Source organism: Cherax quadricarinatus, chromosome 35 (genome assembly GCF_038502225.1).
Source record: "Cherax quadricarinatus isolate ZL_2023a chromosome 35, ASM3850222v1, whole genome shotgun sequence".
Taxonomy (NCBI): domain Eukaryota; kingdom Metazoa; phylum Arthropoda; class Malacostraca; order Decapoda; family Parastacidae; genus Cherax; species Cherax quadricarinatus.
The window spans coordinates 21,045,001-21,062,149 of NC_091326.1; the positions used below are offsets into that span (position 1 = coordinate 21,045,001).

At 39.4% G+C, this 17,149-nt stretch overlaps 1 protein-coding gene across 3 annotated transcripts in view; it reads left to right on the forward strand.

The window, feature by feature from the left end:
- The first annotated feature begins 2,300 nt into the window (after positions 1-2,300).
- The window catches only part of LOC128695078 (G protein-coupled receptor 137Ba-like), a 164,218-nt gene continuing 149,369 nt past the window's right edge, over positions 2,301-17,149 (forward strand). For 2 of the 3 annotated variants that reach the window (XM_070091433.1, XM_053785470.2), the window contains exons 1-3: positions 2,301-2,418; positions 9,640-9,851; positions 13,129-13,345. In XM_070091433.1, coding sequence (XP_069947534.1) covers positions 9,730-9,851; positions 13,129-13,345 — 339 coding nt within the window. In that variant the 5' untranslated portion in view covers positions 2,301-2,418; positions 9,640-9,729. Of the gene's footprint in view, positions 2,419-9,639; positions 9,852-13,128; positions 13,346-17,149 lie in introns of those variants that run through there. The other variant, XM_070091434.1, reaches the window with a different exon arrangement.

Here is a 17,149-nt window from a genome sequence, read left to right on the forward strand (position 1 = left end):
TTTTCACAGCTCTTTTCTGTCACGTCAGAGATCACAGCCATCCTATAGACTGGTCTTCTGCTAAAACTGTCTTCCCTGATTCCAACTTTAACAGTCTCCGTCTTGTTGAATCCTCTCTAATACACAACTTTCCTTGTATGAATCTTAGTCCTGGCTTCGTCTCTGTAGATGCCTTCCTCTCCCACTACATTGTAAAATGCTCCAAACTTCAGAACACCCGTGACTTAACCTGATTCCTCATTTTTTCTTCTTCTCCCTCTTCCCCTTTCCTCTTTTTTTTGTCTTTCTTCTGTCGCGTGTTTCTGTTCCTTCATTATTTATTTCATCACTTCCCCTTTCTCCCCACCTCTGTGCACTTGCTCTCCCTCTGTGGGCACCTAGCTCCCTTGCAGTGCTCCCCTGTCTTTATATTCGACTGGCTCCTCCTCCTTAGTTCCCCACTACTACCACTACTACTACTACTACTACTACTACTACTACTACCACTACTACCACCACTACTACCACCACCCCTACCTCTTCCTGCCTATATATAGCCGTCGTGCTCCACTTCTGGTTAGTGTGACTTGTAAATGGTCCAAGTCGGACCGAAACGTCGTCGTAAGCTCCTCTCTGCTATGTGCGGGTTATTTGTGTAAGAGAGTTGAGGATGAGTGGAACAAACTCCCGAGTACCGTCATAGAAACTAAGATGTTGTGTAGCTTTAAAAATACGTTAGATAAATTCATGAATGGGTGTGAGTTGGACCTGACTAGCTGGTGCTACTGGGTCACATACCGTGCTCCTTCCTTAAGTGGAGGTAACCTGACTGGGTGGGCCATTGGTCTAAGCCAGGGGTTGACATGGACCTGCCCCCCATGGGCCAGTAGGCATGCTGCAGTGTTCCTTCTTTCTTATGTTCTTATCTCACCTTCAAGGATCATAACATTGTATCAATCGCATCTGCTAGAAAAATAACAAGATGGATAAGGAGAACCTTCAAACTAGGGATGCCAAGCCCATGATGACACTCTTCAGGCCCGGTGGCCTGGTGGCTAAAGCTCCCGCTTCACACACGGAGGGCCCGCGTTCGATTCCCGGCGGGTGGAAACATTTCGACACGTTTCCTTACACCTGTTGTCCTGTTCACCTAGCAGCAAATAGGTACCTGGGTGTTAGTCGACTGGTGTGGGTCGCATCCTGGGGGACAAGATTAAGGACCCCAATGGAAATAAGTTAGACAGTCCTCGATGACGCACTGACTTTCTTGGGTTATCCTGGGTGGCTAACCCTCCGGGGTTAAAAATCCGAACGAAATCTTATCTTATCTTGTTCTATCTAGGCTGGAATATTGCTGCACACTTACAGCACCTTTCAAGGCAGGTGAAATTTGCTGACCTAGAAAATGTACAGAGAACCTTCACGGCGCGCATAACGTAGATAAAACACCTCAGTTACTGGGAGCGCTTGAAGTTCCTGAACCTGTACTCCCTGGAATGCAGGTGGGAGAGATACATGATTATATACACCTGGAAAATCCTACAGGGATTAGTATCAAACTTGCACACGAAAATCACTCACTACGAAAGCAAAAGACTCAGCAGAAGATGCAACTTCCACCCAATGAAAAGCAGGGGTGCCACTAGCACGATAAGAGACAACACAGTAAGTGTCAGGGGCCCAAGACTGTTCAACTGCCTTCCAACATATATAAGGGGGATTACCAATAGACCCCTGGCAGTCTTCAAGCAGGCACTGGACAAGCACCGAAAGTCAGTACCTGACTAACCGGGCTGTGGCTCGTACGTTGGACTGCCTGTGGCTAGCAGTAACAGCCTGGTTGATCAGGCCCTGGTCCATCATGAGGCCAGCTCACAGACCGGGCCGCGGGGGCGTTGATCCCCGGAACTTTCTCCAGGTATATACATCTTTTTTATCTTCACCCGCCATTACGTACTCAGCGCCTTTTTATGTTTTGCTTCCATACCAGGACTTTGGTCATAGAACTTGAACTGGAACGTTTGTTCTCATCATAAAAATGGCAACTGATCTTCAAAAAGAAATATATTTTGGGCAACAATTGGTCTGGGACGTGATAAAACAGTTTTTTCCCCCACTCTGTGGATTTGTACGGCCTGGCAGAAGCCGCTTACTGACTTAAGTCTGGACGTCCGGCTGTGCCGGGGTTCAGGTCTGGGGTCACTCTAACCTTATTGAAAACTTTCCATTTTTTATACTCTCTAAGGAAACCACTGTTCTTTTCCAAATTTCTGCCCAGCTTCGGGTATTTTTTTTCATCAGAAAATATGGAGGAGGGTTAAATACGGCACGAGGTGTTGTTGCGCTATAAACCACCAACAGTGTAAGAAGGAAAGAAATCATTAGTGTGAGAGTTTGTTTGACAAGTTCTTGATGCAGGTTTATCCTTCAGTCAAACTTGTGAGTCACTAGAACTTATCTCAGTCATCCTAGTCCTAAAAATAGTCATTACAGCCAAGCTTGTTCGACGTCCAGTGATTAATCAAGGTTTATCTATGTCCAGTGATCCTGGAGTGTATTGTAGGGGTCAACGCCCCCGCGGTCCAGTTCATGACTAGGCTTCGTGGTGGATCAAAGCCTGATCAACCAGGTTGTTAATGCTGGCCGCACGCAAACCGACGTACGAACCACAGCCCGGCTGGTCAGGTACTGACTTGAGGTGCCTGTCCAGCGTCTTGAAGACAGCCAGGAGTCTGTTAGTAATCTCCTTTATGGTAGTTGAACACCCTTCAAGGGAGGTTCCTACACGCTGGTGAGGGGCTCTTGATCTAGAGAATTGGATCTGTGCTCCAGTTCCCTGAATTAAGACTGAGTACCTTCCACATCATCCCCTACAATGGAAATCAAAGAACCCCAATGGAAATAAATCACTCTGACTTTTTTGGGTTGTCCTAGGTTCTCTACACATATGCTGCTATGTACGATAATTCTATGTAACTGCATTTGTGTATACCTGAATAAACTTACTTACAGGCGCTGTATAATCCTACGGGTTTAGCGCTTCCCCTTGATTATAGCAATAATAATAATAATAATAATAATAATAATAATAATAATAATAATAATAATGGTTGTTGAACAGTCTTGGGCCCCTGACACTTTTTGTGTTGTCTGTTAGCGTACTCATGACACACCTGCTTTTCATTGGGGGGATGTTGCATCTTCTACCCAGTCTTTTGCTTTCATGGGGATTTATTTCCATGCAAGCTTGATATATACTGATCACAACCAACCTTGACATACGTTGATCACAACCAAGCTTGATATACATCAATCACAACCAGGCTTGACATACATTGGTCACAACCAAGCTTGACATATACTCAGTGATCACAACCAAGCTTGATATACATCAGTCACAACCAAGCTTGACATACATTGATCACAACCAAGCTTGATATACATTGATCACATCCAAACTTGACATACACTGCTCACATCCAAGCTTAACATACACTGATCACATCCAAGCTTAACATACACTGATCACATCCAAGCTTGACATACACTGATCACATCCAAGCTTGACATATACTCAGTGGTCACAGCCAAGCTTGACATACACTCAATGGTCACAACCAAGCTTGACACACACTCAATGGTCACAACCAAGTTTGACATACACTCAGTGCTCACAGCCAAGCTTGACATACACTCATTGGTCACAGTCAAGCTTGACATACACTCATTGGTCACAGTCAAGCTTGACATACACTCATTGGTCACAGTCAAGCTTGACATACACTCAGTGCTCACAGCCAAGCTTGACATACACTCATTGGTCACAGTCAAGCTTGACATACACTCAGTGCTCACAGCCAAGCTTGACATACACTCATTGGTCACAGCCAAGCTTGACATACACTCATTGGTCACAGTCAAGCTTGACATACACTCAGTGCTCACAGCCAAGCTTGACATACACTCAGTGGTCACAATCAAGCTTGACATATACTCATTGGTCACAATCAAACACATTTCCCAGGCACTTTAACCCCTACAGGTTCAGCACTTTCCCATGAGTTTAATAATAATAAATGAAGGATAGTTTCAGACTGAGTGCTTCTCGTGAATTTAGTAATAGTAATACTAATACTGTAAACCCTCTATATAATGTACCTTTGGATAATGGACTTAAGAAATAAGGAACATTATCCATTGGATCAGTTGATTCAGAGACTATGGATAAATTTTGTTGGTTACAAAATGTCAATTATTGTTTTACTCATGGCAAAAAAATCTCTTGTCTGTCCACCGCAACTGTAATTACTGGCCACCCATGCCTCCTATAGTCCATTATATGGAGGACTTACTATACATAATTTCAGAGTGCTTTAGTGCCAGGATATATTACTGTCTGATAGTCTCGCCTAAACTGTAGACTTTCATTGTGGTTTCTTATATGACCACAGATTAATTACATCACCTGGGACTTGCATTCCCTTAGGGTAGGTTCCTTGATGCTGGTAGGGGCTCTGGAGCTAAGAAATTGAATGTTGCAGATGTTTGGAATAGGTGGCAGGTTACTTAAAGCAGTAAAAAGTTTTTATGCAGAATGTGAGGTTTAGGTTAAGGTAAGTAGGAAAGAAAGGGATGTGATGTTGCCATGGTTGTTTAATATATTTATAGATGATGCTGTAAAGTTATTGAACGGTAAAGTGTCAAGGAATGGTGTGGGAAATGGGAGCCGTCAATTCTTTTGGGAGGGTCTGAACGCAGATTATAGAGCTTTGCTACTCAATTGACAGCCCGCGGTCCGAATCTGGACCTTCTGAGTGTTGTAGTTGGACCGCGGGCTTCAGGAGAAAGCTTAGTTAAATAACAGCTGTTACCACGTTCAGGATCAGGTGGTACACAAGAGCAGGATTAATACATTATTCTATCTAAATGGAATGATTACACTGAATGGAATACAGTATTTTAGCATAGGTAAATAGTGATATTTTCTTCCATTCAGTGGTAATTCATGCTGGTAATTATCACTTGTGCAGTGAAGTTGACTTTTTTCATTTTGGAAAAAGAGTTTGGCCGCATATTGGCTGGGAAGTCTGGTAACCCTGGTGCAACTTTGAATTTCGGGAAAGGTTGTGCATTTGCATTTGTGCAAGGTATGACTTCAGGTTTCCTCATTTCCTTTTTAGCAAGTTTGATTTTAATTTGCTGTGCCCACCTCTTTTATGAATAAATACATTGGTGGTGTATTTAGCATTGAATCATTGTAATCAGATTGTTCACATCAATGTTTAATCAAATTGGTTAAAAATTTTCCTCATTCTGTTTGTTCCTAATTTATGTGGATTGGATATAAAACATGTTATATTTTAATAAATACAGATAAATTTCAGTAATCAATACATTTCATAATACTGTACATAGGACAGCTGCTTCACCAAACTTGTGTTTATTAAAGTAAATTGGTTAATATTTTCATATTTATTATGCATTATTTTACAGTCTAAATATGACTTCTAGTTTTAGGGTTTTTTAATGCTCCAGATATTTATTTCCATATCAGATGATTTGTTTTACTAAACTAGAAGAAAGTTTGATGATGAAAATTGTTCCTTCAAGGAAGAATGGATACAGCAGTATGCTTTCATTCTTCCCACAAGCAGGTCTAAGCCCCTTTGCCTCATATGTAGTGAAACAATTGCCTTAGTGAAGAGCAGTAATATGAAATGCTATTTTTTTTTTTTACATAATGAAACATTAAGTAAAAAATGTATCCAGACCTTAGCTTACACTGGTACTTGCCCAAGTGGACCTTTGCTCATAGTAGTTGAGTAGCCCTGTTGTAAAGGCTGGTGGAATTTGGGAGGGTGTGTAAAAGAGTGAGATGAAAAGTGAACATAGAAAAAGAGCAAGGTAAAGAGAACAACAAAAAAAATTTAAGCAATAAAAACTTGGATATCAGAGTGGAGGGAGTGTAGAGGAAATGAATGTATTTAGTTGTCTGGGAGTGGATGCTCTGGCAGTTGGGGCTATGAAAGACAAAGGAAATCATAGAATAGGCAAAGGAAAGAAAGGTAGGTAGTGTGTTGAGGTATATTTGGAGAGAGAGAGACATATATTAACCCTTTCAGGGTTGGTGCCGTACTAGTATGGCTTGAACGCCAGGGTTGGTGCCGTACTAGTATGCATAAATTCTAGCACCTTCAAATCTAGCAAGAGAAAGCTGGTAGGCCTACATATGAAAAAATGGATCTATGTGGTCAGTGTGCGTGATATAAAAAAGATCCTGCAGCACACAGTGCATAATGAGGAAAAAAAAAATCTACGACCGTGTTTTTGGTTCAAAACAGCAACTTTGCAGTGTATTTTCGTATGCTATTTATGGTTGTATTCTAGTTTTCCTGGTCTTATTTTATAGAATGGAAGACATATTATGGAAATTGAGATGATTTTGATTGGTTTCACAATGAAAAGTACCTTGAAATTGAGCTCAAAGTAGCAGAAATGTTCAATTTTTGCCAAAGTTCAAAGGTAAACAAATCATGCCACGTGTCCAATACACGTCAACTGGTGAGTGTAATATTTTTTCACAAGTGTGCTGATATTATTTATACCATTTCTACACTAATGCAGTAGTCTGCATAACATAAATCTTCTATTTTTTATGAGAATAAAAATTCATAGTGGAAAGCAAAAGAAATGTAACAGAGGCCTGGGGACATGAGTATTAACAGATGAAATGTTATTTTAGTGCCAGAAATGTCTGTCTTGTTTATTCTGGACCCTATTTGGAAACTGGCATCTTTTGAAATTGGTGTGAAATTGGCAAAATTGTCAATTTCTGACCCCGTTATTGGATAGTGGAAATCGGTAAGTGGGTGGTTTCTTGTACTCATTCGATAGAAAAAAATGGAGTTCTAGTGAAATAGGTATGATTTTTGTCAACTGGTACATTGGAATTGGCTGAAAATAGGGCTCAAAGCGGGCGAAATCGCTGGTGCCTAAACATTGTTGAGACTGCTAAATTTGTGAGAGCATAACTTCATAAGTTTTCCATCAAATTTCATACTTTTGGTGTGATTATGATCGGGAAAAGATTCTCTATCATTTCATAAGAAAAATAATTTTTTTTTTTTTTCGAAAAATTTCCGACCTTGAGAACAAGTTTAGGAGAGGCCCTGCCGACCCTGAAAAGGTTAATAGGGAAAGGAAGGGAAATTTACTGGAGTACTAACTCTTTTGTATGGGTATAAGCCATGGGCTTTTAAATATTATTGTGACTTGGAGCCAGAAGGCAGTAGAAATATCATGTTTGAGAGTAAAGTGGTGGTAATATGCAAAGAATTTGGAGCACAGAAATGGGAACATTGTATATTATTTAGGTAATTATTAAGAAGGCAGATGAAAGGTTGTTGAGGTGGTTTGGACTTTGGAGAAAATGAATCAGAAAAGGATGACTATGAGGGAGTACAAATCTGGGGTGAAAGGAAGGAGAGGTAGGGGTCATCCCAGGAAGGGTTGGAGGGAGGGTGTGAAGGGGGTTTTAACCCTTTGACTGTTTCAGGCCCCTTTCTGAAACTGTCATTCTATGTCGCTCAATTTTTTGAAAAAAAAAAATTATTTTTTCTTATGAAATGATAAACTTTTCCCGATGGTAATGACACCAAAAGTTCGAAATTTGGTCGAAAACTCTTGGAATTATGCTCCCGCGAAGTTAGCGGTCTCGGCGACATATGCGTATCGGCGATTTCGCCGACTTTGAGCCCTATTTTCAGCCAATTCCATTGCTCCAGTTGACCAAACTCATAGCTATTTCTTTAGAACTCCATTTTATCTATCAGCTGAGTACAAGAAACCTCCCATTTACTAATTTGGACTACCCAATATGGTGGTCAGAAATTGGCAATTTGGCCAATTTCACGCAAACTAAAAAAGATGCCAATTTCAAAATAGGGTCCAGAATAAACAAGGTAGAAATTTGTGGCACTAAAATAACATATGCTCTGTTCATTAGTCACATCTCTAGGCCCCTCTTATATTATTATTGCTTTCTATTTTGATTTTTTATTCATACAAAAAAATACAAAATTTACTGTTATGCAGACTACTGCATTATTGTAAAAATGGTATAAATAATATCATTGCACTAGTGAAAGAATATTAGACTCCCCAGTTGACGTGTATTGGACGTGTGGTGTGATTTATTTACTCCTGAACATTGGTAAAAATCAAACATTTCCGCTACTTTGAGCTCAGTTTCAAGGTCGTTTTCATCGTCAAAGTAATGAAAATCATCTCTATTTCTGTAATATGTTTTCCATTTTATCACCTAAGACCATGAAAACGCGAATACAACGATAAATACTATACGAAAATACACCTCAAAATCGGCGTTTTATTCCAAAAAAACGATCAGTTTTTTTTTCTCATTACGCAATGTGTGCTGCAGGATTTTTTTGATGTGGTGCACACTGACCACACAGACCCATTCTCTCACATGTGGGCCTACCAGCTTTCTCCCGCTTGATTTGAAGCCGCTAGAATTATTGAGTATATATACGTCAGAAACATTGGCTCGTAAGACGTATTTATACGTCGAAAACAGTCAAAGGGTTAAATGGTAGGGGCTTCAGCATCCAGCAGACATGTGTGAGCATGATATATCAAAGTGGAGACAAGGGTTGTTTTAATATTTAATGTGCTATTGGAGTATGAGTGGTGCAACATTTATGAAGTGATTTAGGTAAACCAGTTACCAGACTTGAGTCCTGAAGGGGAAAAGTACAGGTCCAACACTCTGAAACAGGGGTGAGGATGTTGCAGTTCAGCAAATCAGTTAAATTGTGATTTTATGCACTTCTGGCAAAGCGGCTTTTGAATAAATGATACTGAAAAATTCTCTACCTTGGTAGGAGAGAACTAGTGCAGCAAACAAAAAAGTTATTAAGCAACTTCACTCATATACAAGCATCATGACTTTGGGGGTTTAATGATATTTTCAGTATAGATAGAGGCTAAGCAAAATACCCTGAACGTGTAATTAGTACAGTGGAACCTCGGTTTTCATATGACATAGTCTTTATGTAAAACTATAGTTATTCTCTATAAAATGTAATTTTTTTTTTTTAATATTTTTGGGTGTCTTGAATGGACTAATTGGAATTACATTATTTCTTATTGGAAATATTAACAAAAAATACATTTTATAGAGAATAACTATACATGTAGTTTTACATACAGACTAGGCATATGAAAACTGAGATTCCACTGTTTTATGTATTTTCATTTTGTCATGAAATACTGTGAAAAACAAAAAGGCACAATACCTTAAATGGAACAATACACAAATAACCTGCACATAGGAGAAGGATACTTATGACATTTTGATCCAACTTGGACAATTAACTAGTCCAAGTCGGACCAAAATGTTGTCATAAGTTTCTTTCACTTACGTGCAGGTTATTTGTGTAATGAAATACATTACTGTATATAGTTAACTCTGAAGATGTGTGTGTAAGCACTCAGGTTTTATTTCCCATTTTGACTATGGCATTTTTTTTTTCATATTTCCAGTCTTGCATTTTATTGTGATTTCTTCCATAGTTAAGTGTATGTAATAAATAAAGCTGAAACAAATTCTTATGTTTTTGTTTCATTTTGCTCACTCAGGTTACAGTACTAGCACAATCATTATGCCTTAAGAGAAACTCCAGTACTGACTGTTCATAATCTGGCATTTTGAAAAGCTGTACCTTCAAGATGGTGAGCGCACTAACAATTCGTGAGTATCTGACTGTGTCAGTTACACTGCTCTACCTGGTGCTCTTCTTCTACATCTACGTTCAACTTATACTTGTCCTTGTTTATGGGCACAAAAGATGGTGGGTATAAATTGCTTTGTGTTATTTTTTAGTAACACATCGGCTGATTCCCACCAAGGCAGGGTGGCCCAAAAAAGAAAAACTTTCATCATCATTCACTCTATTACTGTCTTGCCAGAGGCGTGCTTATAGTGCAGTTATAAAACTACAACATTAACACCCCTCCTTCAGAGTGCAGACACTGTGCTTCCTATCTGCAGGACTCAAGTCCAGCCTGCTGGTTTCCCTGAATCCCTTCATAAATGTTACATTGCTCACACTCCAACAGCACGTCAAGTATTAAAAACCATTTGTCTCCATTCACTCCTATCAAATATGCTCATGCATGCTTGCTGAAAGTCCAAGCCCCTTGCAGACAAAACCTCCTTTACCCCCTCCCTCCCCCCTTTCCTAGGCCATCCCTTACCCTGCCTTCCCTCCACTACAGATTTATATACTCTTGAAGTCATTCTGTTTTGTTCCAGCCTCTCTACATGTCCAAACCACCTCAACAACCCCTCCTCATCCCTCTGGATAATAGTTTTAGTAATCCTGCACCTCCTCCTAATTTCCAAACTACAAATTCTCTGCATTATATTCACACCACACATTGCCCTCAGACATGACTTGTCCACTGCCTCCAGCCTTCTCCTCGCTGCAACATTCATCACCCATGCTTCACACCCATATAAGAGTGTTGGTATAACTATGCTCTCATACATTCCCCTCTTTGCTTCCACGGACAAAGTTCCTTGTCTCTACAGACTCCTAAGTGCACTACTCACCCTTTTCCCCTCATCAGTTCTATGATTCAGCTCATCCTTCATAGACCCATCTTCTGATACATCCACTCCTAAATATCTGAATACATTCACCTTTTCCATACTCTCTCCCTCAAATCTGATATCCAATCTTTCGTCACCTAATCTTTTTGTTATCCTCATCACCTTACTCTTTCCTATATTCACTTTTAATTTTCTTCTTTTCATACCCTACCAAACTCATCCACCAACCTCTGCAACTTCTCTTCAGAATCTCCCAAAAGCACAGTGTCATCATCAAAGAGAAACTGTGACAACTCCCACTTTGTGTTAGATTCTTTATCTTTTAACCCCACACCTCTTGCCAAGACCCACACATTCACTTCTCTTACAACTCCATCTGTAAATATATTAAACAACCATGGTAACATCACACATCCTTGCCTAAGCCCTACTTTTACTGGGAAATAATCTCCCTCTCTCCTACATACTCTAACCTGAGCCTCACTATCCTCATAAAAACTCTTCACTGCTTTCAGTAACCTACCTCCTATTCCATATACCTGCAACATCTGCCACATTGCCTCCCTATCCACCCTGTCATATGCCTTTTCCAAATCCACAAATGGCACAAAAATTTCTTTACCCTTATCTAAATACTGCTCAACTATATGTTTCACTTTAAACACTTGGTCTACACACTCCCTACCTTTCCTAAAGCCTCCTTGTTCATCTGATATCCTGCTCTGTCTTACTCTTAATTCTTTCAATAATAACTCTACCATACACTTTACTAGGTACACTCAACAGACTTCTTCTTCTTTCAACAAACTGGCCATATCCCACCAAAGCAGGGTGGCCCACAAAAGAAAAACAAAAGTTTCTCTCTTTAACTTTAGTCAAGTATACAGAAGGGGTTACTAGCCCCTTGCTCCCAGCATTTTAGTCGTCTCTTATGACTCACATGGCTTACGGAGGAAGAATTCTGTTCCACTTTTCCTATAATTTTTGCACTCTTTTTGTCCCCTTTGCCTATGTACAAAGGAACTATGCACGCTCTCTGCCAATCCCTAGGTACCTTACCCTCATCCATACATTTATTAAATAATAGCACCAACCACTCCAAGACTGTATCCCCACCTTCTTTTAACATTTCTGTCTCTATCCCATCAGTCCCAACTGCCTTACTCCCTTTCATTCTACCCACTGCCTCACGAACTTCCCCCACACTCACAATTGGCTCTTCCTCACTCCTACAAGATGTTATTCCTTCTTGCCCTATACACGAAATCACAACTTCCCTATCTTCATCAACATTTAATAATTCCTCAAAATATTCCCTCCATCTTCCTGATACCTCTGACTCTCCATTTAATAATTCTCCTCTTCTATTTTTAACTGACACATCCATTTTTTCTCTAGGCTTCCTTAACTTGTTAATCTCACTCCAGAACTTTTTCTTATTTTCAACAGAATTTGTTGATAACATCTCACCCACTCTCTCATTTGCTCTCTTTACATTGCTTCACCATTCTCTTAACCTCTCTTTTTCTCTCCATATACTCTTCCCTCCTTGCATCACTTCTACTTTGTAAAAACCTCTCATATGCTAACTTTTTCTCCCTTACAACTTAAATTATGTATTACCTATAACTAAACCCCTTTCTGTACGAAGTTCAATCAGATGCTCCCCATTGTCATTTACACATGGCACCCGAAACTTACCTACCACACCTTCTCTAAATGTTTCTCCTTCTTTAGCATTTAGGTCCCCTACCACAGTTACTCTCTCACTTGGTTCAAAAGTTCCTATATATATTTCCTTAACATCTCCTAAAATTTCTCTCTCTCTTCTACACTCCTCTCCTCTCCATGTGCATACACACTTATTATGGCCCACTTTTTGCATCCGACACTTATTTTAATCCACATAATCCTTGAATTTATACATTTATATTCCCTTCTCTCCTTCCATAACTGACCTTTCAACATTATTGCTGCCCCTTCCTTAGTTCTAACCCTCAGATACTCCTAACTTAATTCCATTTATTTCTCCCCACTGAAACTCGCCTACCTCCTTCAGCTTTGTTTCGGTTAGGGCCAGGACATCCAACTACTTTTCATTCATAACTTCAGTAATCATCTCATTCTTATCATCCGCACTACATCCACGCACATTCAAGCATCCCAGTTTTATAAAGTTTTTCTTCTTGCTTTGTTTTTGCAATCAAAATACAGTGTTAGTATATTTTTTAATTTAAACTAGGATTACTACATTAAATAAGTACTGTACTTTTTATGGTATACTAAACACAGAATATATTGTATGTGCAACTTAAAATAAGTAATCTTAGCAGTGCACTTCTGAGAAAAGGTAGTGTTGACTATTTGTCCTTTCCTGCTTGATAAGAACAGAGCTATACATGTTTAATAATTTCTTATTAGGCAATTAGTAATATAAATTTCATTGCCATGAGTTATAGAAAAATATTTTATGCTATTGGAATGATTTTACTTTCACAAGATAATCTCCTCAGGTGCTATCGAACTTTTCTGCTGTATACGTGTGCCATGTGGGCTGGGCTGCGGGTGACTCTCTTCTCATACTATTGTTACCTAGAGCATAACAACCTTCAAGAGACCATCCCAGAGTTGTCACGTCACGTGGGAGCTGCAGTCTACTTCATTCTCTTTTCTCTACCAGTATACTTACAGTTTTGTGTCCTATGTCTTCTGGTCTCATATTTTGCACAGGTTTGTGGTGCTTTTGTTTAATCCTTCTTTGTGAATATAGTAATGCAATAATAATAGTAATAATAATCTTCTTCGTTTCTTTCAACAAACCGACCGTATCCCACCGAGGCAGGGTGGCCCAAAAAGAAAAACAAAAGTTTATCTTTTTCAATTTAGTAATTTATACAGGAGAAGGGGTTACTAGCCCCTTGCTCCTGGCATTTTAGTCGCCTCCTACAACATGCATAGCTTACGGAGGAAGAATTCTGTTCCACTTCCCCATGGAGGTAAGAGGAGATAAACAAGAACAAGAACTAGTAAGAAAATAGAAGAAAACCCAGAGGGGTGTGTATATATATGCTTGTACATGTATGTGTAGTGTGACCTAAGTATAAGTAGAAGTAGCAAGACGTACCTGAAACCTTGCATGTTTATGAGACAAAAGTGGACACCAGCAATCCTACCATCATGTAAAACAATTACAGGCTTTTGTTTTACACTCACTTGGCAGGACGGTAGTACCTCCCTGGGCGGTTGCTGTCTACCAACCTACTACCTAGGAGTATTAATAATATATAATAATAATAATAATAATAATTTATTTTATTTTATTAAGACATTGGCCGATTCCCACCAAGGCAGGGTGGCCCGAAAAAGAAAAACTTTCATCATTCACTCCATCACTGTCTTGCCAGAGCCATGCTTACACTACAGTTATAAAACTGCAACATTAACACCCCTCTGTCAGAGTGCAGACACTGTACTTCCCATCTCCAGTGTCAGCATAGTTGCTGATCCCCTACATGTGTTGTATAGCTTATCTGAGTATCATAGTTAGTACCATCCATATGTTTTACATACACGACCCCTTTGCTAGACCTAATGACTAGTTTGTATGACGTCACGTGATCCCGCATGAGTGTTTGGGCCTCAGTTTCCCGTAATCCAAGCAGGCGACAGGACAGGTAATTTGGGCTCTCCCCCTTCATACTCTGCTAATATAAGTGTTACCATCCAACAAGTGTGTTTTACTCCAATCATCATATCTCCTACGAACCCCCACTACAAATGGTGCCAGCGGAGGGCCTGTAATTCTGGCGATTACAGCGATTTCTGGAGATAAATTTCTACTGAGCCGGTCGCCATTTTGTGACATTTTAGGCCTCCCGAGACGGGTGACGCTTAACATCCCAAGCCAGCTACCCCGAGCAAGCGTTCACCAGCCTATTGCTTCCTACTTACTGGTCAGTCTTTGTGTCTTAGTGTTTTATTTGCTTATTTGCATTACTTCCGAGGGGTTGACCCGGGTTTGCAAAGTAAGCCAAGCCACCAAGCCAGTCTGGGGGGGGGGAGTCCAGCCCAGCTCTACACCGTTCCAGCCTTGCCTGCTAAACCAGCTTTCCACCCCTGCTGTGCTCATCGTTGCAAGTTCTCAAGCCAGTCTGTGTGAAGGGTTAAGCCAAGCCAGTCAGCAACCAACCCAGGTGACTTAACCCAGTACTTAAGCAAGCCATGTGGGTACGGTCTTCTCCATCGCTTTGTGCTTCCAGTTCTAGCTGTTCTGAGTGCTTTATCATCCCTGTGGTGTTGTGGTATTTTGTGGGTTTTTAAGCCAGCCCGCCTTAGAATATTTTCGTGCCTAGTGTGGGTGTCGAGTGGCTTACGCCGTTCATTCCATAGGCCCACGCGGTGTCTCAGCGCGGCGGCCTCAAGCACTCGCCCACCTTCCCACTACTACTGTATTTTTTTTTTACTCCTATCACGGGTTCTAGCACCATATTTTACGGACCACATAGGGGGTCAAGAGACAAGAGTGTTCCTTCGACCCTGTGCACCTACGTAAAAGCCTCCTGTGTGAGTCCATTGTCGATTTAAGAGCAAATTCATCGAGGCGTCAATGTGTTGAGAGTAGTGGAGTGCCGCACCAGCTACAACCAACCTTCCTCTACCTCATGTACTACTCTCATTCTCCACCAATGTCGCTACAGTGATAATATTTTTATAGAGACATTTGTGAGTGTTGAGACAATTTTGCAGTGATTCATGAGTGACATTTCTTTTCAGTGACTCTTGATCGGTGTTCATTATATCCTGTTTGCAGTATTTTTTCTCTTTCTTCAGTGTTAATTTTCGTGCTTTGTTTTTATGTCTGTTATGTTGTGTTAATTCTTTTTTATATACTGTACTTGAAGTAAGTACTTCAATGTTTTTCCTTGTTGTGTGCAATATACAAGCAGTATAAACTTGTGTTTACACTTCACAATTATCTTGTGTTCACAGTATTGTGTTCCTTGCCTAGTAATTTATACAGTGAAGTAATTCAGTAACTTGTAATCTTATATTCTGCATCACAACTCAGTGTTGTCTCAGTTATTTTTTTTTCTCCCAGCATTTGTGTATTCTTGCTTTTTTTTTTAATTCATTTGCCATTTTTTTTTCTCTGTGTGTTGAACGTTCTTGTATTAATTCTTTTTTTTTTTAGCCAGTGTCTAATTTGTCTTATCTCCACAGCCATTATTTTGTTTGAAGCAAGACAATTATTTTCCAATTTTTCACACCCCCAAGCCTCATTGCAAAAAAATTCTCATAGTATTGTGCATATATTGATGTGTTGTGTTCCTGCCTTATTGTGAGTGTTAACCTTTCTCTGTTTTGTAATTTTTGCCCTTTATTATTTTTCATATTTCATTGAACAAATTCACTCTTAGTGCAATTTTTAACTTTTTTTAAAGTAAATCATTCTTTTGCTTGTTCAGTAAGTGTTGCTTAAGCTGCAATTAAGAGTTAAAGTGTTCAATCAGTTCATTCCTTGATCATTTTTTTTATTGTTTTTGTAAACTGCATTTTATTGTGTGTGTATTTTTTTTATTATTGCAATAATTCTTGTGTAAACATTGTGCTGCCATTAATTTTTTTCTTTCAGAAATTTTTATGTAGTGTTGTGTTGTGCAGTACTTTTGATTAGAAATTGTTATTTGCAATATTGCTACAGTTTATTTCAGTGCAATATTCTGTGATTTCAGTTTCACATTCCTTGTTCTGTGCATAATATTTTATTCTTGTGTGTCATTTTATTTTTTTTAGATAGAATTGCTTTCCCAGTTTGTTTTAATTTTGCACAAGATTTATTGATTCCATTTTATCATTTTTGTTTGATTTATCATTTTTTGTTGAATTTCTTTATTGAATTGAGAGTAAAGACAACTCACTGTGCCATTAATTCACTTTAAAGTAAATTTGAGTAAATTTGATTTGAGTAAAGTAAAATTTCTCTTGATTTTCAAAGTGTTTTTTATCCAGTTGAGTAATTCTTTTCTCATGTGAGTTTTCCTTGCTTACAGTGTGACGTCAATTTTCTTTACTTATGCAGAATAGTTAAGCATTTTTTTTTTCTCCCATTTCAGCTTATTGTGTCATATATTCCATTTATTATTCTTGCTTTCATGTCCTTGAGTAAGTTCCCTGAGAAGATGTCCCAGTCACTTTTGAATGTTCACTTAGTGTATCATGCCAGTCAAAGTCAATACGAATCAGTCCACAGTACCAATATTCCCATACTGACTGAAAGACAATACCTAACCCTTGAGCAATGTGTTTGTTCTCACAGCTTGTATCTGAGATTTGTTAAAGTGTTGCAAAATGTGAAGTTCAGATTAAGTCCCTATAGATCCATGCATTGCTTATTAACGTAGCAAAGCAGTCAGGCACTAGTAACTCTGTCACTCCCATCTGTGTCCCACCTACACCTTCAGACATGCAGGATAGTGTTCCGTTGCCTCAAGCGTCCGAGGACACTCAGATTGCCTTGAGTGCTCAGCCTATCTC